Source organism: Pyrgilauda ruficollis, unplaced genomic scaffold (genome assembly GCF_017590135.1).
Source record: "Pyrgilauda ruficollis isolate IOZ18807 unplaced genomic scaffold, ASM1759013v1 scaffold51, whole genome shotgun sequence".
Classification (NCBI taxonomy): domain Eukaryota; kingdom Metazoa; phylum Chordata; class Aves; order Passeriformes; family Passeridae; genus Pyrgilauda; species Pyrgilauda ruficollis.
In genome coordinates, this window is record NW_024526711.1 from 1,359,997 (window position 1) to 1,384,241 (window position 24,245).

General features: G+C 37.5%; 1 protein-coding gene across 3 annotated transcripts in view; it reads right to left on the reverse strand.

Moving 5' to 3' along the window:
• Positions 1 to 798: 798 nt before the first annotated feature.
• Positions 799 to 24,245, reverse strand: part of IBTK (inhibitor of Bruton tyrosine kinase) — a 54,225-nt gene continuing 30,778 nt past the window's right edge. For 2 of the 3 annotated variants that reach the window (XM_041480359.1, XM_041480360.1), the window contains exons 18-29: positions 23,949 to 24,066; positions 22,230 to 22,290; positions 21,466 to 21,593; positions 19,929 to 20,041; positions 19,177 to 19,325; positions 18,829 to 18,992; positions 17,574 to 17,666; positions 16,269 to 16,424; positions 11,244 to 11,396; positions 4,765 to 4,833; positions 4,521 to 4,653; positions 799 to 2,171 (exon numbers count right to left, since the gene is read on the reverse strand). In XM_041480359.1, coding sequence (XP_041336293.1) covers positions 2,046 to 2,171; positions 4,521 to 4,653; positions 4,765 to 4,833; positions 11,244 to 11,396; positions 16,269 to 16,424; positions 17,574 to 17,666; positions 18,829 to 18,992; positions 19,177 to 19,325; positions 19,929 to 20,041; positions 21,466 to 21,593; positions 22,230 to 22,290; positions 23,949 to 24,066 — 1,463 coding nt within the window. In that variant the 3' untranslated portion in view covers positions 799 to 2,045. The remainder of the gene's footprint in view (positions 2,172 to 4,520; positions 4,654 to 4,764; positions 4,834 to 11,243; positions 11,397 to 16,268; positions 16,425 to 17,573; positions 17,667 to 18,828; positions 18,993 to 19,176; positions 19,326 to 19,928; positions 20,042 to 21,465; positions 21,594 to 22,229; positions 22,291 to 23,948; positions 24,067 to 24,245) is intronic. The other variant, XM_041480361.1, reaches the window with a different exon arrangement.

A 24,245-nucleotide genomic window follows, 5' to 3' on the forward strand; every position in this document is an offset into this window, starting at 1 on the left:
GCTGCATTATGTTCACTAGAGCCTGGGAATTCAACCCTGTTTTGGTGTAAGTGAAAGGAGTTAACAAGCCCAGAAATGACAAAATGTGATTAGAGCTGAATTTGTGTTTGGCATAATGAAACAAGACCACAAAGTTGGGCATCTGAGCTAGAAAATGACAGTTTTCTGTGACACATTTTAGCCTTAACAAGGCTGTTCAATCACAGCAGTTTAGTGTTTTCAACGCCAGAAGAGTGGTACACTGACCATTCCTCACTTTTGTTTATGAATATTACATATAACCCATGATGATGCCTAAAAAAACTGTGACAGTAACACCACAACCTGAAAGCAGTCAAGCTCTTTGGCATGGTGGAAACATCAATCCTCTTAAAATTTCAGGAGAATGAGATTTTCAATGGCATATTTTGAAAAAAAAAAAAAAAAGCAAATTAGCAAACTTATAATAATTTTACACTTGATAATAAATTAGTTCCCACCTGGAAAGGCCTGCTGCTTCTACAGTTATTTCTCACATTACATAAGCTTTCTTTTAAACTAGAGGATAGTTTCAGCAGGCCCTAAGACCCTTTAGTGCATCAAAAGTAAAGTCCTTATCCTTAATGCAAGTATTACCATCAGTTTAGTGAAAGAATTACCAGTAGAATTCGAAACAGAATTAAAACCTACATCTTTCCTGGCCTGTGTAGCTCCAAAATGTCTGCAGTTCTTGTTTCAGACACAAAAGAAATACTTATCAATTACTCTAGTTACCTTAATAAATGATGATATATAGACAGCACATAAAAGTACACTAACTTTGTATAAATCAAGATTTTATGGTTTATTGTGTTTTTTTACAGTTTTTGTGGGGGATTTTTTTGGTGTAGCTTGACCTGAAATCATTAAGACATATCTACATCACTTTTTTCAAGATTCTTTTATCACACAGTGATCAATTTTTTACATTCATTTTCTGTAGATCTCCATTCCAGTTTTCCAGAGCTCATGAGTACTGATATTACTGAGGAAGCACAAGTTCAAACACACCTATACAAACAAGACAAACTAGACAAAATATTGCAGATAAGGCTACCTTTTTTTTCTTTTTTTTTTTTTAGTATCTATAAATTTGTTTCAACCAGGCACAGAGAACTTCAGAACACAATATTGAAAGCCATCTATGATAATCTTTGCAGCTCAGGTATTTGCAAATTTCCCAGTCAAGCACTGCCCCTACAGCTTCAACAACATATACACTGATCTTTTATTTCCTCAGCATTTCAAGTGAATCATCCCCAAACACAGTGGCTCTAAAACCATACCATATTTACTAGAGTAAGACTATAGATGGGCTAATTCAGTGGCACCAGGTTCTCTTGAGCTGTGTGCTTTACTTCAAGACAGAGCTGGCTGCTCCAAGGCGGGGCTCACTCACAGCAGTGACAAACATGCACAGCTGAGCCAAGCACAGGCCATGGCCGGGCACAGCCAGGGGCACAACAGGGGAACGCGCTGGCCACAGCAACCAGAGAACCAGCACTTGCACACATAAATTAAAAAAAACTGCATTGTCAAACTGTACTTTTACAGTTCAAGTTCAAGCACAAACTTTTTCCCAATATTCCCAATTTCCAAGAAAGGTCTGAAGGACACACCCCTAAACTTTAAAGGTGTTTAATTCTGCACATTCAATTCCACGTTAAATCACAAAATAAACACTCGTTTTTCACCTGTTAATTTAACAAAAAACCCTTACAACTTAAGATTAGCAAATACATTCCCAATCTACAGCCTCACGTAACATTACTAATTTTAGATGTCATTAAAGAAATGCTGTGAAAACATACATACAATAGATACTGTGGGTAAAGGACACAGTGAACACATTATTTCATTCTCTCTAACAAATACCTAGTGATTATGGGCAGTGTTTTAATGCTGATATTAAAAATTACATGATTCCTATTCTTCCAGTCCTGTTTTACTTGTAAGAAGAATTACAATTTCAAAAGTGCACATACAGCTGTGAGAACTGTGGAAGAGAGGACTGTGAAGAGTACAAATTAGTGCTTGTTCCACATAGGTGCTGCCATAGGTCCCTGTGGAGCCCTTTCAACGGTCACAAATTCTTCAGGGTTGTCAAAAGCTTCGTAGTGGACTAATAAGTCTTGAATAGCACACTCCTCAATCTGAAAGGAAAAAAAGAGCATGTAGGTCAGTGTCAGGTCTGCATTTACACCATAGGCATGGTTGTGAACTGGCTTTACTTGTCTTGAATGCATCAGACCTCCTAATCAGGAGGGAGTAGTAGATGATACATTCTTCAGACAGCTTGAAGAAACCTCATGTTTTCAGATCCTGCTCCTCCTAGGAAACTTGAGGTACCTTGAAAGGTATCTGCTGGAAAGGCAAGAGAGTTGGACACAAACACTCTAAGACGTCTCCCCATTGGTGAAAAATTCTTAACACAGGCGATGAAGGAGGTGATCAAGGGAGACATTCTGATGGATCTCATACTCCAAAAAAAAAAAAAAAGACTGATCAGGGACGTGAACGTTGAGGGCTGCCTTGGCTGCAATGACAATGAGATGCTGGAATTCAGGATCCTGAACGCTGGGAACAAGAGAAATAGGAAACAACCTGGTACTTCAGAAGAGAAGTCTATGAAGACATCTGCTTAGAAAAATTAATGGGATTTGGCCCCAGAAAGAAGAAAGGTCCAGGACTTCTGGTTTAAAGATCACCTCTGCCAAGCTCAAGAAAAGGCCATGCCAATGAGCTTCCTAGCCAAGTAAGAATGGCAGGAGAACTGCACAGCTGAAAAGAACAACAGTTAATTCCTGACAAAACCCAAACAAAAAGGAAGTATAAAAGATGTGGAAGCAGAGAAAAGTAACAAAGAAGGAAAACAGAGACACTGTGTGACCACACAGGACAATAATTAAGAAAGTCAAATCCATCTGTACTGAAATCTGGCAAGAAATATAAAGGGCAGCAAAACAGGCTTCTACAGCAGCAAAAAAAAACCCCAACATGGATCCACTACTGAATGAAAAAGACATGGAAAAGGCTGGGGACCTTCATCTTGGTCTTAAGTGTAAAGATCATGTCTCTAGTAGAGCCAGGCCCAGGAGATCAGAGACAGCCAAAACAACTGCAAGACCACTCTCAAAAAAACCTTTGAAAAATTGTTGTAAGAAAGGTTGATTCCTGAGGACTAGAAGGAATCAAATGTCATTCCTACCTTCAAGAAGGGCAAGAGGATCTGAATGACCACTAGGTGATTCCTGGGAAAATGGTATAGCTTAAGTTTTAACTAAGAGTTTAAGTGGACAAGCTTAAGAACAGACCTCATATGTGAGACAGACTGAAAAGTGGCAGAACTGATGATCTCAAAGGGCTGTGACCAGTGGCACAAAGTCCACCACACCAACACTGAGACTAGGGCCAGTACTGTTTAACATCATCAACTACCCACAGGAAGAGACACAGTGCACCCTCAGCAAGGTTGCAAGCAGTAGAGAATGGGAAGGAGTGGCTGATACACCAGAGAGCTGTACTGCCAGAGAGACCCAGACAATGCTGAAGAAATGGGCTACAAGGAATCTCATGAAGTTCAAGAAAGGGAAACACAAAATCCAGCTCCTGGAAAGAAAAACTCCAGACACCAGTACACACTGGGAGCTGAAAAGTTGGAAAGCAGCCTAGCATAAAAGGAGCTGGGGTCCTGGTGGACAATTTAGCCTTTTAGCCAGCAGTGCATTTATACTGCAAAGAAGAGTGACAGCCTCCTGTGCTCTATGAGGGGCAGCACTGCCAGAAAAATGAGAGAGATGATACTTTCTCTCTACCCAGCACTGGTAAGACACACTTGAAGTGCTGGGTCCACTTCTTGACCTCCCAGTACAAGAGAAACATGGATATAATGAACAGTCCAGTGACATGGCATAAAAATGATTAAGAGCCCAGTGCATCTGACACTGAGGAGATGCCAGGCACACTGAACTTATTTAACGTGGATAAAAGAAGGCTTAGGGTGATCTTATCAAAGTGTATAAATATCTGCTAGGAGAGAGTAAAGACAACTGACCCACACTCTTCTAAGTGATACCCAAAGATGGAAGAGGCAATGGGCACAGACTGAAAACAGAAAATTGCATTTAAAAATCTTTTTTCATGTGAGAGTGGTCCCTGGAACAGGTTTTCTAGAGAGGCTATTAGTCTTCATCCTTGCAGATAATAAAAGGCTGCCTGGTATTGAGAAACCTGCTCTAAACCTGCTCTGAGCAGGGGTTTGGATTAGACAATTTCCAAACTCAACCATTCTCTGATGCTGCAAATACATTTATCACAGACTCATCCATTTTGACTTTAACAGCCCTTATCAAATAGCAATGTGAAGTTATTATTAAATTATATTTAATATTATTATGTAAATGACATGTACTAATACATAATTAATACTAATAACTGATCTCTGAAAGAGCCACTGGAAACTCCTCATGTTACTTTAGAGCAGCAGTAACTTAGCCCTTTACCTGGATCAACGCCAAAGGTTTTTCTCTGCTCCTAATAAGAGCAGCTTCTTGCTGGAGTTCTTCCTCTACAATAGCTGAGAACATGACAGGTGCTATCACAGGAGAGTTGGCTGGTGAGGCTGCTGACCAAGGACTGCAAAAAAAAAAAAAAAATCAAAAAACCAAGCAACATTATGAGGCAACATCAAGGTCAGCACAACACACAGTAAAAAAGTTCCAGAACCTAAGCCATTACCAAACTTACTTATGACTCTCCAGCTGTGGAGAATCCAGAACATGGTCCTCCAGACCTGGGTTACTTCTAGTGTTGCACCTAGAGAGAGGTAGGAAAGGAAAGAAAAAGTCATTGGCAGAGCACTGTCCTACATCATATTGTGAAATACAAAATTGCAGTAGGAAATTACAACAAACGTGTAGGATTTTTACAGAGGAAAGGCATTAAGATATAATGTGGAATTTGTTTTTAAGTGTGATACTGAGACTGAAAGGGACACTGATTCTCATTTCTAACTACCAGACCCTAATGGAATTTCATCTTGGGCATTAATTCTGGCATTTCCTAACATTTGAGGATTTGAAAAAAGGAGTTTCATTTCTGATTATTTAAAAAAAAAAAAAAAAGGCTCTTTTGCTTTTTTACATGGAAATTGGCCAACTGAGTTATGCAATAAAAACACTACCTATAAAAGTTCACAATTAATATGAAAGAACAAAAAATTCAAGTTAAAAAGATAAAAATTCAAGATAAAAAACTGAACTGTCCTGCATTCAAAGTGTTTCATGCAAAAGAGTCAGTGCTACAATCTTATGAGAGTAAATTCTCTGAGTGTAAACCCAGAAATGATGGACTTTCAGTACATATCCTGTAACTACCTCTCACATTCACAAGAACAGCGTAAAACTAAAATTAACAGAATAGAAAAATGAATCTGGAAATATTTATATAGTTGCCAACAGGAAGATATTTTATTCAGCTGCAAAATGTTAACCTCTCAACAAAAACAATTTCACATTTGTTACTCTGTATTCACTAAGAGACAAGTATATTTGTCAGAAAAATCTTACACCAGTAGGAAGAAAGGACCCTATTGTCACTACTTGATACCTATCTTTGACAGGATAGTTTTGCAATTTCCAGAACCTTAAAAAAGTGTTACAGCATAATGTGACATGCTGGAAAACGTTTTTTGAATTATTCTATGGCTCTGCAAACAACTCTTAAGGGTGTTGCTATTTCAATAAATCACTCTCAATTTTCTTTAATACTTTGGTAATCCTTTGTAAGTGACCACAAGCTCTTGGATAAAACAGAAAAAAATCTATAGAAAGTTAAGAGAATTCCAGTAACTACCAAGTTCTCTCTCTGAAATATTTTCCCCAGAACACAATTCCAAGGATAACAAAAAACATGATTCCTACTGCTAAGTAGTAAGGGCAAGATCTCAAAATATCTGAAATCCAACATCCATCATCAAAAATGAATTTAAATTAATTGTGTTGAGCTTTTTGTCACAAAACATAATTCTTCCCACAAAACAAAAAATGCACATTGCCAGGTCATGCATCTTTGTACTCAGTCTGAGAAATATGAACTGAGTAAATGGACTACGAGATGGGTGGAAAATGGTCTGGAAATGGATTAGCTGTACAAAGTCCAAGGGGAAACCAACTAGTGGGGGTCCTCAGGGACTGATACTGGAACCAATCCTGTTAAGCATCTTTGGTAGAACACAATAGAACAGAACAGACCCTCAGCAGGCCACAGCTGGCTGTGGAGCGGTTGGGGATGGTGCACATTCTGCATGCCAGGCTGCCTTTCAGAAGCCCTCAAGAGGCTGGAAAAATGGGCAACTGAGAACCAATAAATTTCACGGGCAAGTGCAAAGTCCTGTATTTGGAAGACGAGGCAGTAGAGGCCAGGACTGACTGGCTAGAAAGCAGCAGAGAGAAACCAGAACCTGCAGGGTCCTGGCTGACAAGTGGAAGAAGTTACCAGCAAGTGCCTCTGCAGCAGACACAGGCTGTGCTAGCAATACTGTAGCAAGGCAGGCAGAGGAAGTGATTCCTCCCCTTTATGTTGTATTTCTTCATCTACCTACAGAGTATCAGACTCAATTTTGGGCTCCACAATACAAGAAGGATGCTGTCAGGTTGGAACAAGTCCAGGATTTTGAAGAATGTGTTTTGTTAATCCTAAAGGGAGGCAGCAAAGGGGAGATTCTCTGCTGTCTTCAACTACTTAACTGAAGGACAGAGAAAAGATGAATCAAGAATCTTCTTAGAGGTGCACAATGACAGATTAGAGGCAACATACACCAGAGGCAGAATAGTAAATCCCAGATAGATAAAAGGAAAAATAAAAATATTATACAAAGATGATTATCCACTGAAACATGTTGCACAAAAAGTCTGAGATATCTTCACACTTGGAAGCAGTCACAACTCAACCAGACCAGGTCCTGAGTAACATGTTCTACTTTCACTTACTTTAGTAGGAGGCTAAACTACAGAACCAAAATTATTCTGTGATTTCAAAGCAGGGCACTATTTCTTAGCTGTATGCAGCTCTGAGGTCCTCAGCACAAAAAACCACATGGACCTTGCTGCAAGTCCAGAGCAGACCACCAAGATGAGGTATGGAGCACCTCTCCATCCAAGGAAAAGCTGAGAGAATTGGGTTTGTTCTGCCTAGAAGAGAGAAGGCTTCAGAGTGACTTAACTGTTGCCTTCCAATACGTGAAGGGACCCTGCAAGAAATTGGAGAGGGACATTTTACAAGCACATAGTAGTGTCAGGACAAGGCTTCAAACTGAAAGAGTGCAGGTCTAGTTTAGATATTAGGAGGAAGTTCTTCACTCTGAAGGTGAAGCACTGGAACAGGTCCCCCAGGGAAGCTGTGGATGCCCCATCCCTGCAAGTCTTCAAGGCTTTTACTGAACTTAAAGATAACAACACTGAAAAGCAGAAAAGAACCAAAGAAAAGGAAGACAAAGAAGAGATGAAGGCAGCTTTCTGTGCTTTTATACTGATATTAACTCTCAATTTCATCTCTTTTTCCACCTGCTTTAATAATACTCACCATCCAGCACATTTCACAGTACCCGATTTGACAGCTACACTCTTCTTTCCATTCCCAATCCAAAGAACTCACAGCATTGCTATAAATGAGCCCATCTGGATTGTTACACTTAACAAATCTGATGACTTCTATACAAACAAACAAGCCAAAACTCCCAAATAACAACCAAAAAAAAATCACCTCAAACAGGAATTTCCCAAAACTGGAATTAATAGCTCCAGCATCACAGCATACTCTACTGATCAATTAAAAGGTAAGTAGATACCTATATCATCCCCCTAATTTAAAGCCAATGGGGCTTTAAATGTAGGAAGAAGTCCAGGTATTTCAAAGCTGTTGGTACATACGTACATCTATGTTTCTTGCTAACGAGACACTCAGTCCAGATATTAAATCAACTGCAGATATTTCAACATGCTAAATTAATTCCTCAGCTGGCATCAAAATGACTAGAAATGGAATACACAGGAAATGTGAAGCTAGCATATACAGAAAAATGGAAAAAGAGCCACAAAAATATAAACTTGGAAATCTGGAAGTCTTAGAAATTAAGACTGATGCAGACACATAAATGGTTCTGCATGGAAATAAACCAGCCAAGTATCATCAGTACTGAACCAAACTGATTAACTCAGTTGGCTGAACTTGCCATGACTCTCGTGCAGCCACCAAAAGGTCCCAGCCCTCAGCTCCCTAGTGTTTCTTGAGTATTTGTTCCTGACTCGCCAGGTCAGGTTTGGTGCCTCCCTGATCTAATAACTGCTCCCAGGAAAAGAACACAAAGCCTGGTCTCCTGCAGAACCCTCCTGGGTTTTGCTATACCATTTGAGTCATGAGCTACACATCAGCTCATTATTAGCCACGACAGAACTAGGCCATTCCCACACAAAGCCGCAAATACTTGTTTCCACTAAGACGCTTCACTGCTCCCTGGAGTAACGCCGCGAAGACAACTCAGGCTGCCACAACTAAGTTAAGTCATGTCAGGCCTATGCTTTTAGCTTGGACTATGAGCTACACATGCACAGCATAACTCCCAAGGCGGAGGTGCCCTTGGAAACAACACAGCCACATCCACATTCCCCATCTCTTGGAATGATCTGCCTCTGGATTAAATGCAGTTCAAATCACCACAATTCATAATATGGTTTACCTAAAAAAAAAAATCTGTACTGCAAAAATTGGAATGTGTTAGTAATAGAAGAATGTTTACATCACCATCCAAAATACCCTCAGCCAGATATATAAGAGAAAACTGTCACTTTAATTAGTGCACAGTTCATCCAAAGGAGGAAGACAAAGCAGGAACATTAAGTCATGTAAGTACTTTCAGTGTCCCATCACCAAGTCTGAAATCAAAAGATGAGGATTGCTTATGCTCTATGCCTGTGTAATTTCCTCCCCTTAAAAAGGAAGGGGTAAGGGTGTAGATAATTAATCTTCACATAAATAGCCCTTAAATGCCACAGGTAAAAAATCAGAGCCTACTGTGACAAAACTGTACAGTCAAAAACTAAAATTACCTCAAACTAGAAACTCTACTCCTAAGTTTCAGATGGAGGAACAGTGACCTAGGGTCTTTACACCTACTAGAAAAGAATAAGCATCTTCAGACACAATTCAAAAACAACCTGAAATCGCTTTGGAGGGGCCATCTTTTTGAAGTGATGATAGTCAATTTAGCCATCTACTAGGCTTCCACTAGCTTAATGTATCATCTTCAGACATTTAATGTATTAGACCGGGATTCAGCTCAAATAGCCCACTTTGAGAGCATGTAGACTGGCCAGACTGTACAGGTGAGACAGGGCAATGCAAAAGGAAAAGAAATGACTTTATGAAGATTACAGAGCTGTTGTGGTAAAGCTAATAATAGCATCTAGTGCAAATTCTCTTACTACCAGCCCCTGGCATCACCCATATGATGAAAAGTTTTATTCTTGTCCTAGCAACAAAATGAACAATACCTGTTCTACAGATTTGTGTTTCATATCCCCACACCTCCACTCACCACAGTAACTTCAGTTTTATCACTCTGTTTTTGAGGAATGCCTCCTCATCACACACACTCCAAATGCCTCCTACCTCTCTCCTCAGACACTATCCCACACACAATGTTCCTACATTTCTATCCTCATTTTATTCTTTATATAGCAGTAAAACATGTACTACTTCTGTCCTAGTGAAACACAAGTTGAACAACCAAAAGTGACGCCCAGCAGATCATTCTTTTCCTCACAGAGGAGTCAGTTATTGGAGGAACAGGAGCTCATAAAAAAACCAGCCAGATAATGACACAGCTCCTTGTGCACCAACAGCCCTGCAAACTTCTCCCTCAGCACAGCTGCGTAAACTTGAGTCAGATTGCTCTAAAGTTGTGTTGTAAGAAGAGTTGTGTGAAGGATTACAGAAGCTCCTCCTCTTTACTCAAGAGCTTAATTTAAGCTCAGTCCCTCAGGCCTTTCTTGAGCTATGCTGCAGCTATGGCCAAGCCCAGCTTTGCTGTTCCTGACCCTGACTTGATTTGCAGGTTTGACATCATCCTTGCCTGATGCCAATGCACCGGTCTGTGCTCACTGACTGTGGCTCATCCAGGTTTCTGCCACAAAGCCTGCACTGCTCACCTCCCTCTGGCACACTGGGGCTGTGCCTTTGCTAGGGAAGTCACCAGCCAGCCAGTTGTCCTGTCACACTTGGGTTCCCTACCACTGTGGGTCAGCTGGTCTGCAGTGCCTCCAGAGAGTAGGTGGCAGAGTCTGTAAGATTTTCAGGCTCTCTGTTTTGTAAATATATTTGAAACATGTAGCATTCAAAGTTACTGTTATTTGGGAGGAGAGATGCAGGCGGGTGAGCAGTTCAGTCCTTCAGTTCAGACCTTCAAGAATAAGGATGAGATTCTTTCCTCAGCTTAAGCAGTTATTTTAACCCAGAACAGCAATTCTGTTGGGGGTAGCAAGAGGATACATGGCTACAACATTTTGACCAAAGAGCAATATTGTCTAATAACTAGAGATATAATTCACGTGTACCTAATTTTTGTCCTGAGAACTGTAGCCCCACAGTAATTATAATTGACAGACATAACCAGTGCATCAATGTTTCCATAAGCCTGCTTAATCCACTAAAAACTGCACTTAAACAATAAAGTCATCTTATAAGAAAACTCAGATTAGGAAATGCCAAAACTGTGTTTGAATAGTTTTATTCACTTAGTGGTTACATAGAAATACTCCGTAGCAAAATGTTTAATGGATGCCATATCTGAATGCTCATGAGTATCTAATTACTGCAGAGGTTAGAAAATACTGGTTTATCACTTTATACATAGATATATATGCAAACAAATTCAGATTTGTTTTGTTTGGAACCTGAAATTTACATATATATATATAAACATGTATGTATCCCTCTATATGGATACAAACACTTTGAAACTCAAACAAAGTATTATCAGTGGCATTAAATTGCTTAAGTCTTTAAGCTTTCTATTCTTAAGAATATTTCATTCATAAAATCTTATTAATAGAATCATCAAAAGAATGCTCTTTTTAAATGACAATTTTATTCTTATTTCAGCAGAATTTGCAGGTCATTATGCTTCTTGTACAATGGTTGACCAATCAGAAAAAAAACCGCATTCTTACCTTATGGTGTTTTGGAAAGATGCATCCTCATTTCCTTTATATCCGCATCTTTTAGTACCAGTACCAGGTGAATTATTCACACTCATACATTTTTCTTCTTCCATCACAAGATCACGGAATGACTTTGGCAAAGCAGAATGTAATGAAGATGACCTTTTTTAGAAACAAATGAAACAAAACAAATGCACTTGGTACTTGCATTTTCCAAGATCCCATATTATTCTGTGATTCAGAGGCAAAGAGGCCTTTCTACTTAAATATACAAATAAAAATACATTTATTACTAAAAATACACTGTTACTTAGGTTTTGTATACTACCATTATCCTGCTAGACCTCATCTCTTAAAATAAGTCATCTTGGGTCATATAGATAAAGAACAGGAAATAAATATCTGTGAAAACAGAGGAAGCCAGAAGTTTTGAAATTTCATTAAAATAAAACTAAAAAAAAAAAGTAAACCCCACCCCTCCACCTATTCCCCCCACCTCATCCTCTTATAAAGCAATTTATTTTTTCATAGATGACTTATCTTAGACAAGCTGTACCTTTTCTAACACTGCTAGTCCTTGAAAAGTATTCTCACAAATTACAATGCTCCAGATACTGTTGGTCTAACACAGGCAGTTGACCACCATGAAAGTCAAGTACAGCTGATCTTTTCTTCCCAAAATACTGAATGAGTTACTCATACCTGCTTGAGGCTCTATAAATCCCTTAATCCACAGTGAAGTTCAATAAAACTGATATCCTTAATTTTACTTTACTTGTCCAAGCACAAGTTACTGAATTAGAGCCTGCATATTATCTTTCAAAAACAAACCAGTAAGAAAATATAGCAATTTAGCATCTTGGGTATCATTAACACTTTCCAAACTCAAAACCTTTTTATTTACAGAATTCAAGGCAGTTACCATGAGTCCTTCTCTTACCTATCAAGGCTTTGGAATTAATTCTTCATAAAGACTACAGAAGTAAAACAAGCTTTTTATACAATGCCAATTGTTTGTGCAACTGCCACAAGAAGAGCAGCATCTCAAGTCAAAGACTTTAAAGCTACATCTAGGTGGGACACAATTTGAGGTAACAAAGAAGAAGGAATTTTAGAAGTGTAACATTGTATCTGAAATGTTACAACAAAAGAGCCTGAAATCTATGTATGATGTGTGATATTAAACCATCCTGGCTTAAGTTTGGATCCTTTTATTTTATTTAAATATTGGATAAGCAGCACAGAAGACAGAAAGCAGAATGGGAACCTCCAGCTACAGGGGCTCAGAGCCATTTTGCCCATCCTGTATTCCTACCACCAGCTGGCACACAGAAGTTCAGGCAAGTGTTTGACCAGAGCTCCCTCAAACCTATTCGACTGAGTAGGCATATGGTCCATGGGATCTGCTGTCACAGAAGCTGTTTCTGCTAGCAACATTTAAAAGTAGCCTACTTTGATTTGATTTACCCATTTCCATGAAAATTCTGTACTGCAATCAGATCCACTTGTAACAGAGAGCCAAAAAAAACACAACACACAAACAACATCTCCCAAAAAAATCAACTGTGTCATTCTCAGTTTGTGAACCTACCAAAACAATTATTTGTGGCTTAAAATGATTTGTCTGAAAAGTGGTACAAAATATTCCTAACATGTAAAAACTCTAAATTTCAGCTTATCCTGTCTGATGTATTGACATTTTTATGTAATTTGTAAAATTAGAAAAACTAATTTATACTTTTTTTCTTAAAAGATTATGAATATGACTATGTTTCTCTAAGATGTAACTGCAAACCATCAAAGCATGGAGTTCCAAAACAGCTGATGTTAAGTATAAGGTGGAATACTGTCAAACTGACAACGTAGACATCAGGATACACAATTTTTAGTTCTCAAGAGAGACTTCAAATTTCATCATGCCTCTGGTCTTGAAAAGCCATAGACTCTCTTGAGCTTAAAAAAGGCCCAAAACAAGTAAGCAACACTCCCACTTCCTCGATCAAAGTAGGTTTAGAGAACTAATAAAGTTAACATGCAGTTAACTTTAGACATTTTTTCAAAGTATTACTAGAGCAGCACTTTATCTTTCCCTTCTAATTTTCAGTTTTCTTCAAAGGAAGAAACAAAGGTTCAGTTTCCCAAAAAACTGTGAAACTGGAGGTTTCTCTTGGTGGAAAAGATAGGATATAGTGCATGACAGACTTTCAGTCAACCAAAAAAACCCAGAAGGTCCCACACCCTTCTGGCAAGTGTGCTTCACTGCATTCAACATCCAAGTTGAATATCTGATTTCACTGGAACACAAGTTCTATGGCTTTCACTATACTGAAAGCGTGGAAAGCTCAATCTACTGCCAAATGCAGTCGATTAATAGTCCACTGTGAATTTACAGACTAACTCTGCAAATACAATATTAGAGTAAATGAGTAACAACCATTCTACCTTACACACAAAAATACTTTGAACAACTAGTAGGGGCAATCAAATAATTGATCACTTGCCTAAAGCAGCTTGAAGTTTATTCAATAAATGCTTTCTTCCAGCAGCAAGGCCTAATTTTAACACTTCATATAGCTCCCACTGGTTCTGTGCTTGAACTTTTGAGCTACTGGCATTTTCCAGATCGGCAGCCAGAGGAACGCAGGAGGAACTTGTGGAATCACGCACAGTGACCACATGAGTGTTAGATTGGATTCCATCCTCCTGAAATATACCCTAGCCTTTCCATCTAAGATGGTTTGTGTAACACAGTAGGCCCAGCTCTTTCCAAAAACGGTTTAATCAGAACCTTAAGAGCACAATATACTTTTTGGAGACATTTATCGAGGGATATTCAAAAATCAGTCTTTATTTGCTTTTTAAAAGCAAGGAAGAATTCATAGGCAGTTTGCAGTTTAAATAACACTCAATAGGTAAAGAATTATCTATCAGAAAGGAGATGAATAGTATGAATAAGTCAAACTGCTCAGGCAGAACCTGCCTTTCTTAAATCTATGCTGGCTAGACCTGACCATCTGGTTGTCCTGCATATGCCATGTTAAGGCACTAAGGATGATCTGCCCCGTGAGCCTCCCTGGAGCTGAGGTCAGGCTGACAGGCCCATAGTTCCCCACACTCTCCTTCCAATCCTTCTTTAGATGGGTGTCATTTTGGCTCACCTCCAAACACCAGGGCCCTCTCTATTTGACCAGGGCTGCTGGCAAATGATTTAGAGTGGCTCAGTGGTCACCTTCACCAGCTCCCTTAGTACCCTTGGGTTGATCCCATCCAGCCTCATGGAGCTGTGTGTGTCTAAGAGGTGTAGCACATCATATAGCACATAATTCCCTTTGGATTATAGGGGATTCATTCCAGCCCATGGGTCTGGGTACTTGGAGAATGACTCATCTTACTATTAAAGACCGAGGCAAAGAAGACATCAGGTGCCTCAGGATTTACTTCATACTTTGCCACGGCACCTGAGAAAAGGATGGAGAGTCTCCTTCACCTTCATTTTATTTCAATAAACAATTTTGTCTTTATTTTTTAGAATTCTGATATGGAATTGCCTTTATGAATAATTACAACGTTAGTGGTGAGATTAAAAATAGTAGATAGAGTATCACTTTTTTAATATAATAAAGGATGGAATGACTCAGTGTTTACTGTGCTCATTAACATGTGATTCAACCATCAGTTTGTCCTAGCAAATTTTAAGCCTCAGAGCTGTAACAGCCCTGCGACACCCCCATTAGCTAAGGCAAATAATTAACCTGCTGCTTGACCTGCAAAATCACCTGCGTAAAGCAGGTAGCATGTTCTTCAAAGCATTTGAGAGGACCAGTTTTAAGGACACAAATTCATCCACTCACTAGACTTCAGAAGATGAATCATGCAAACCTTGTCAAGGTCTCAATTATTGTTCAGAGATCAGGAAGAGTCTGAATCCTTAAATGCAAACCAACTCATTGTCTTTCCTCTTAAAAATAAAATTGTGGGCTTTGCCCAATATTATATCAGAACCAATTTAAGGGATCGGGGGAGTAAATGAGCCCCTAAATTTTAGTATTAGCTGTACATGGATGAAAATCAATTGAAAAGACAGAAAGCTTAAGAGTGACTGTGATGGGTATGCTGAAACCTTTGCTCCCACTGAGGTACAACCAAGTAAGCTACAGAGAGAGAAGACTGACAATTCTTCCAGGGTAACGGTACAAATGTAATCTTCAATAAAAGTCTAGACCTTCTTGAAAAGGGAAAACCGGAGAAAAGGCCACATTTACTTAAATTAACTTTAAATGAACATTTACTTCATGCTTAGAGCATGCCAATAGGTATTAATCCTCTGATAATCAAACCCATTAAATTTACATAGCTGAAACTTCTACATGTTTTATGCTTTTATCCAATACCAACAGTAAAAGTGAAGAACAAAGTATGACTTGGGCTAGCACTTTACTACATTTGTTATAAACCTAATTCACTGAATAGATAATAAACTATTTTTGCATTTGATACTATGATATTAACTCAAACCCTTAAATTGTATGTGATCAGCATTCAAAGTAATTTTAAACCTCTATGCATCCTTCCACCACAAAAACTTCTAGAAGCATCCAATGCTCCCTCCAGCTCTGAGACACCTAGTTTTGTTATCCCTAATTTAGGTCAATTTTGCTCCAGTTCTAAGTTATTCCAGACCTTCCCCCAGGAAGGGCTAACATTTTCCTTTGGTTTTGACAGAGAAAAAACAACATTCATAATGGTTTGCAATAACCTCTTCCTAATTAAGTTTCAGAGCTAGTTCTCCTTCTTCTACGATTTACTTGAACACCATCTGCAAATACAACATCGTACACAGGAAAGGACCAGATGTGATGCAGTCTTCTCACTCAGAGCAAAATTTCAAAGAACTGTTAAACTGCAACCACCGCATTTCCCTACCCCCTTTGAATTTCTAGACTACTTCCAAATGTAGATACAAATAATTCAGTCTTCCTATTCAAAGTAAAAACTCTCCAAAGAAAAAGAATTGATATTTGATTTATAACATACCACACATTTCCTAGTTTTGCAACTTTTGTGGGTGGAGGTGGTGCAGTTACTAGAGTGGTAGGCTCTGGGCTGCTAGCTGATCCATTATCTTTTGCTGCCAGGGCAATCATTTTCCTTTGCTTCTGAGAAAGCTTGATTCCATGAGACACCATTCTGCTGTGAATGGACATTGCAAAGAAAGAAGTTGTAAGATCCATGTCCTTTGAGATGACTCACCTTTAAACCTGCAAATTAAACTGAGAAATAACTTATTTCCTAAACAAAAATACTTTGCTTAGAGTGCCAAAAGGCAAGAGGGTAACAAGGGCTCAGATGGCTGAGAAGCAAAAAAAAAAAAAAAAAGGATCAATTAATATCAAGAGTGACAGAAAGAAAATATCATAGAAATATTCTTCACACAGATGTCCATAAATGAAAACATGCAGAGTAGGAAACAAGTCATCAAAAGAGGACTACCACCAGATGAAGACTATTTTCTAATCTTGTGATTTTTTTAGAGACTGTCAAGCTTAGCTCCCTTAAACCAAAAATATTCATCTATTAAAAAAATGTATACAACAGCATAGAGCCATTTTCTCTATCTGTAAAAATTTTCTTTTCTAAGCTATTTGGATTCTTCAGTCTTGGCTGTTTTGTTTGCAGTTTCTGAATCTATCTATCAAGCAAGCCTTTATCAGGTTCCACGAGTACTGTCCTAACTCTTCTTTATAAGAAAGCCACACCTGAAAGGTCATGAGAGTCACTTCCTCTTGTCTTCTCTTCCGTATGTTGCCACTTAAACAACACTAGCTTTAACACACTGCCTTGTAAAAAAGCACATTTATTTCCCTGTGTCTTTTGGGATGCTTCTACAAGAAGGAATCACACTTGCTTCCATCTGAAGAATTGTTAACTTCCAGACATGGTTTCTGGGAGAGGTCAGAGAATGCAAGTAAAGAAATGAACTTGTCAAATCCAGTACTTGTGCACAAGTAATTTCCAAAGTCTTAGGGAGAAGAATTAATTCTTTTAGGTCAGAAACAGAAAGGCTCAGCAGGACAGGCCACTTATTTAAGATACTAGCTCACTTGCTCTTTTGCAGTAGTTGAGTAAAGACTAGAGTAAAATAAAGGGATACATTTTGTATGCTCAAAGAAAAACAACATAATGAAGTAAACAAAGCTGTTCAAAACCAAATAGGACAACTTTTCTCCTGCTTTTTTTTAAACTGAATGGCCTAAACCACTAAGTAAATTCATAACAACCTAGGCCTATCACACTTTTTTATAGATTTTGGTTTTTTATAGATCGAACCTCAGTCCCCACCTTGAATTTGCCTTTGGCATGGTTCCACATTTCTGCATACTTTCTTCAATTTCCATGATGGTTCTGAGATCCATAGCAGGAGGGCTGGCAGGGCTAAATGAAAAATAAAAAGTTACCTTACAAGGCACTGATTTTTACTTACATTCCACAGTTCCAGCCTTCACTGAAATCCTCTAAATCATACATAGGATTGGTAACTGGTTGTATAATTTATGTCTGTTTCCTCAATTATGGCAAACCTCAAATAAAATGTTTCTGACAAAACTTTTATAAATATATACATATTTAAAAGCACACTATAAAAATACTTTCAAGACTCATAATAGTACAAAACAAAAAGATGTGAACTATGATTACTTTAAAAAAATTAGAACCCTAAAAAATTAGATGCAAAAACTATGATTACTTAAAAAAATTAGATACCTAAATAAGGATACTTATTTAGTAGTCAAATGCTCATGCTAAGTTATAGAGAGGCACTGCTTGCAGCTCTGAAGATTGAATTAGATCTCTCTTTGAAGTGCAGGATTCGAATTATTTCACATGATAAACAAAACAGTTTTTGCACTCAGAGGGCTACACAAACATCAGTAACTTCAGGTATCAGTCTCTTTTTCATACACAAACTAATTTTAAACTTCCACAGAAATAAGCACGAATTAAATCTATACATTCTTAAGCTTTACAAAAAATTATAAATTAAAATGTGTTAGCTTAAATCTTACTTTACATCTGTAAAGTAAGCTGCATTACAACTCAATTCAAGGACAAGCTTTGGAATAAAACATAAGAAGCACTTCCTCCATCTCTCCATACAGATAAAAACAATACTCAATTTTTTATTATTGTACCAGTTAAAACTGTGGTGTTGATTTTTACAGCCCACTTAAGTCTAAAGGCCTAAAAAATCTCAAAGTACAGTGGAGTTTCTAAAGGCTTCAAACATGATATGATTCTACAAAAAACTCCTCAGTATTTTACACAGTATTAACCAAATAGGTGTTAGAAAAACAGGTAGAAGTACAGATAGAAGCAATTAAAAAAATAAGAATAATGTATACAGCATTGCTTTTCTCAATGAATAATTACAAAATGTTCTCCTTTTATTAAATCTCCTTTTATTAAATTAAGATCTTGAGTTCATATGTCAAGTAATGTACGATCATTTTGAAGAGCAGATAGCTTTTTAGCCTGACTAGAACATTATTAGCCTTCACTACCAAGTGTAAACCGGTGACTGTAAGTATTACTGCACCTGAAACTGGTTGCTACCCAATTGGGAGAGCTTGCACAGTTGTGTCTGGCACTGGGAATGGACTGTGGAACAGACTGCGTCACTGCTGATGCTCCCTTGTATGACTTCATCTCCTTGTTAGGGTGAGAGGGTTTCATACCCTGACTGCATACTTTGTCCTTCATCTAAAGATCAGGCAGAAAATTGTTGAATAAACACTACAAGCACTAAATTTTATTTTCTTAATCAAATAAACAACTCCCCAAAGTTGTCTACTTCACCATAAGTACAACAACTTCACAGAAAGAATAAAATACAAACTCTGCTTTTGAAGGACTAGATAAACACAAACAAAAAAAAAAATCGAACCTCAGTCCTCTCTGGATGAAATCCTTTTGTGAAGTCAGGGGACTGCAAGTCTCTGGGACTACCCACTCCTGCGTAACTGCCTTCAGAGTCAGATGTTAAGAGTTCTGGAAGTGAGTCTACAGAGTTAGCTTTATCCAGTTTTACTGAGCCTAGAAATAAGAAAAGATAGTAGAACTATTAAATCATGAGAACTAGACTAAACAATGCTTAACAAACACAAAAATTATTCACACCATATGATGACTATAAAGCAATCAGAAGTTTACCTAGTCCAGAATTCTAGCCAGTGGTAAGTATAAGAAGCAAATTTTCTGCTATCCTAAATATTTTTTTCAGAATAACATTACTCCCAGTTTTTTTCTTCTGTCTCACAATATACAAATAACAACACTTTTCTTTTAAATTCTTCTACCATCTTCTCAATAAAAAGTGGATAATTTACTCTTTATGTTTCAGAAAACAAAAAAAACCCCAAAAAAACGCAAACACAACACATTAACAGAAATGTTCCATGCGAGAAAATGTGCATTATCTTTATTTGATGAATACATGTTTTTATCTGAACTTTGTGCACAATGACAAATACCCTTTCAAAAAACCATTGATCTTAAGAATTCACTATTTAAATTCAATTATAGTGTTCACTAAGAAAGAAATAATCTAAGATTTCCTTCTTGAAACACAGAAATTGCATTGCATATTACACTTTATGTTCTGTTTTTATACCTGATAGGAATGCCTTTTCTACTGACCTGTAGAGGCCGGACTCTGAATAATATCTGATAGATTATAACCTCCAGAGCTGTCAGACCGTTTTCTTGGCTTCTTTTTTGCCTTAGTTTTTGCTTTTTTGAAAAGGGCTTCCCTAATAGGAAAAAAACCAAAACCACAGAATGCATTAAAGCCAAAGAAACTGAGCTTCAGAACTACCCATGTCACTTTTCTCAGTCAGCAGCAGCAGTTACACTTCAAGCAGTAGTACCTGATCTCAGCAGCTGGCACTAGCTGCCTGCTCCTGCTCTGCTTATGCACTGGCACAACCATTTCACAAATGATTTTGGGGGAAAAAAACAAGCCAGGAGGAAAAGAAAAAAACTCTTTCCAGTCTAGATCTAGACTCTGGACTACTATACTGCACACAGACTTCTGCTGAGAGAGTGGAAAATGCAGCTGCTGCACAGGCTGGCACTGCCACCTAGGTCAGATTAAACCTGCTACAAATCACAGCAACTGATGTAAAGCAAACTAAAGACAACTCTTTGTCTCTCTTGCTTTCTCCTAAATTACTGAAGCTCAATAAACACCACAGTTGGTGTCATTTCTCCCTATTATAAACACTGCCATTGCGATAATACTAATTTTACAATAAAGCAGATACAGGGTGATGTAACCTAAATGTCATGTGTTCCTGTATATGCTATTAGGAAGAGTGAAATCAAATAAAAGGCATCTTTCATTTTAACAAAACTACTAGATATTCATGATTACATGAAATGCAGCTATAGTGCACTATTTCAAGGCTTCTTTAAGCAGCTTTTTGTTAAGTAACTATATAACTACTTAATCACTGCTGCAGCAGTACCTGACAGTACTTGGGGTGTTTGTTTTTTAATCCTTGGACTATGCAATTCCCTAGATGCTACCATCCAGCCTTGAAAAACACTGAAAGGCTTGATGTTGAATACAAAATAGTCTTCCAGTTTCCTTGATCTACTAGTTCTGACCTACACTAGTTTATTTAGTGCAACTTTTCCAACACAAGCGCTCAGAACAGTACACAATACTGCAGGTGAGTTTTCTTCTGCAGGCTGACATTTTATCCCACTATTTGGAAGCCTGTTACCAAGCCATCCTACCATACTACAAAGCTCTGTATTTCACTTGACAAGTCTGTTAATATTGACAGATTTAGATTATCACAATTTTTCAAGCAGATCTATAGTACATTCAAGTCTGTTTTTTCTCTTTTGATCTCTCCTAATGCAGTGAAATACAATGAACTGCACAGTTGGTCTCACACATATACAGATACTCTCATCACATGCACAACCCCCAAACATCACTGTGAATGCTCATTTTGCAACCTTTACTCATATGCTATTTATAAACTGAAAGTGTTCTGCTGTAGTTTTGCAACATTTTCAAAGACTTAAGGAAACTGAGAATGGTCTTTGAAATCTCATTTCTTAATCTTTCAATTCTGAACTTAAATGGAGTCAGGCACCAATGCAAATTAATACCACACACAGTTCATCTGGTTAAAAATATTGATGAAAAACAAATACTTACTGAGAATTTTGTTCTGTATTCATTTCTTCCCTTAAAATTACGAAGTTCTCTCCATCTTCAGGCTCAAAAGAACTTATGTCAGGTCCATCTGGATATGGAGTAATTACTCTCCTGACCATAGCTGGAATCTGCAGTTGTAAAAGTCCTTACTTTAAGTTTCACTGAAGTTGTATGCTAGCAAATTTATGTAAGAGGGCCAAAACCAATTCTCTTTTAAAACACGTTCACAGATCAGGTAATTAGTTACTTAACAAGCTTATAAACTTAAGTTATATCTTTAAGCAAAATTGGAGAAGTATCTTAAGTGACAGACTCAAAATGTCTATGTTTCATCTATTGTTAACTTATGGCAAAAAAAAAAAAAACTTAAAAGATTTTGCAAACATTTATCTTTTACAGTAAGAGAATACTGGATTATAATGGGTCTTGGCTTTCACCATTGTATTACAGTTCAATTTTCACATTATTCTTCTTACTGATGTTAACATCTATATGATCACCCTGAACTTTTCAGCTTTCTTCTCCGTTTTTCTAAGTAATGGATGCTCTTTTCCATAGGTTTTGCTTAAACTGTTCCATGCAACAATTGTTAATTACAGAACATTAATATGTTTAAAGTGTAAAACTAATTAATTTAAAAGACACTGTTGCAGCAATAGCTAGTGAACAATGAAATATTAACTCGAGAGTGATAATAGCAGTAGACAACTTTATCTATTCTCATTTTACACCTAATCAGCTTACACTCAAGTTGTACAACTTACCATTTTCCTGTAATAAACAGAAAGATCCTTCACAACTTCATCACTTAAGACATCCAGAGTCCTAAAAAAAAAAAATTATCTTTATCCTTAAATACCAAGTTAATCTTAGCAATTTATAAAAAAATCACTTTAATGAAAAATTCAAATGAACACTTTGGATGAATCTCACCTACAGGTATTATCACCTATTGATGGTGGTCAGAGTCTAAAGGAAGACACTGAACACAAAATAAAAGCTAATCAATACCTTTGTTGTAGGGCAGGATTAAATACACCACCTTCCCACGTACCTTTACCTAAGGTCACAGCCAAAACAGACCTATATAGTTAAGCTAACAAGAAGTGGTCATTGCTTTACCTATTTCTGCATACTGTCATCCTGACATGTTTCTAAATACTCCAAATCTATGTAAGTTCTCCATAAAACTCAAACACAACATACAACATAGACATTTATGCCAATAAACAATACTACAGCAACAAACTTGACTCAACAGAACTGTCTTATCCATGTGAGCAGTTCTTGCAAAAAGCTGTCAGGACTTAGTTCTGTCTCAGATTCCTCAAATTAAAAGTCTTTCTACCCAATACTGACATTTTCAGATTTTCACTAAAATGTAGATAGACTCTTAATTGTAGTAAGAATATTGCATGTAGGCTTAAGAGGAAACAAGTCTGAATTCAAATAATATTTAAGGCAACATTACTAGATTTTTACTCCTCTCTCCAAAATCAAAGGTTAGAATGTTCATATTTTATAGTGAGGTGAAGAGGGAAATTGCTAATACGAATGAACTTCTGTATCTGGCATGCAAGGGAAGCCACTGTGTGGCAATGAACTGCTGGTATTCTGAACTGTTTCAGATCTCTAAGAACTTCTGTAAGTGAAAAGAAGTCTGACAAAAAGGACAGCGAGAACTCACAACTGAGATTTTTTTTTTTTTGGCTGGGTTTTTTTGGTGTTTTTCTTAAGGTTTTGCAAGAAAAGAACTTCAATCAGTGCTGATAAGGTTTGCTCTGAGAAGATGATATGTACTTAGGAAACAACTTGATGGCCTGTCCAAAAGTATTAAGAGAAGGAAGGCCAGAGCACACCTTCAGCTTCTCAGAATTTTAGAACCACTGTGGAAAGCAAGGATAATAAATTAATTTGTTCAGCTCTCACTACAGACATTAAAGCAAAAAGACTACCAGAGGGCAGGCCCAACCTCTTTGGAAAATAAAGCAGCTATTAATACATCTACTTAAAACAAATCAAACATGTATTGTTAACAACCATGTTTTAAAAAAAACACCCAAACAAACAATCCTAAAAGAAAAAAAAAAAAAACAAACCACAATAATCCCCACCTCCCCAAAATAAAAACCTTCCAAATGAAAAGAAAATACCCACAGCAGTTTTATGCATCTTCCAAAATGCTTTTAAAACCCCAAAAAAGACTAGACCTAATGTTAAAGCCCACTGAATTCCAGAGAGGCTCTTCATGCCAGACTGTAACATATGGTTTTGTACTACAGAACTGGTACAGTATGTACAGATATTTAACTAGCTTCTCTCTCCCTAACTGACAAAATGAGCCTACCTTAACTGACAAAAATGAGCCTATTCAGCTGCATTTTAGCATTAAACTGTCTACATTAGTTATTCCAATCCTTTTACCTTTTTGGGATATTTAAATTTTACAACTAATACATGAATACATTTGCACTCCAGCTTACCTTGCTTCAAGCAAAGCTGCCATATTGAGTCCTATGAACTGCAAGCAGGACAATTTTAGCTGTTCAGCATTATACATTGCTGAAAACTCCAACAGCTCAGCAGCATTCTTTAAGGTCACTGCAGAAACAAAGCACAACAAACTAAACTAGATAATTTGCTGTAATATCAAGCAAGCCATTTTAAGACTTAATCTGCAGCATGATCTAGTTATTGAAACGTATCTTATACTACCCCACTCCTAGAAAAAATGCTAATGCTCAAATGGCCATAAACTACAGGAAGTTCCATGTAACTTT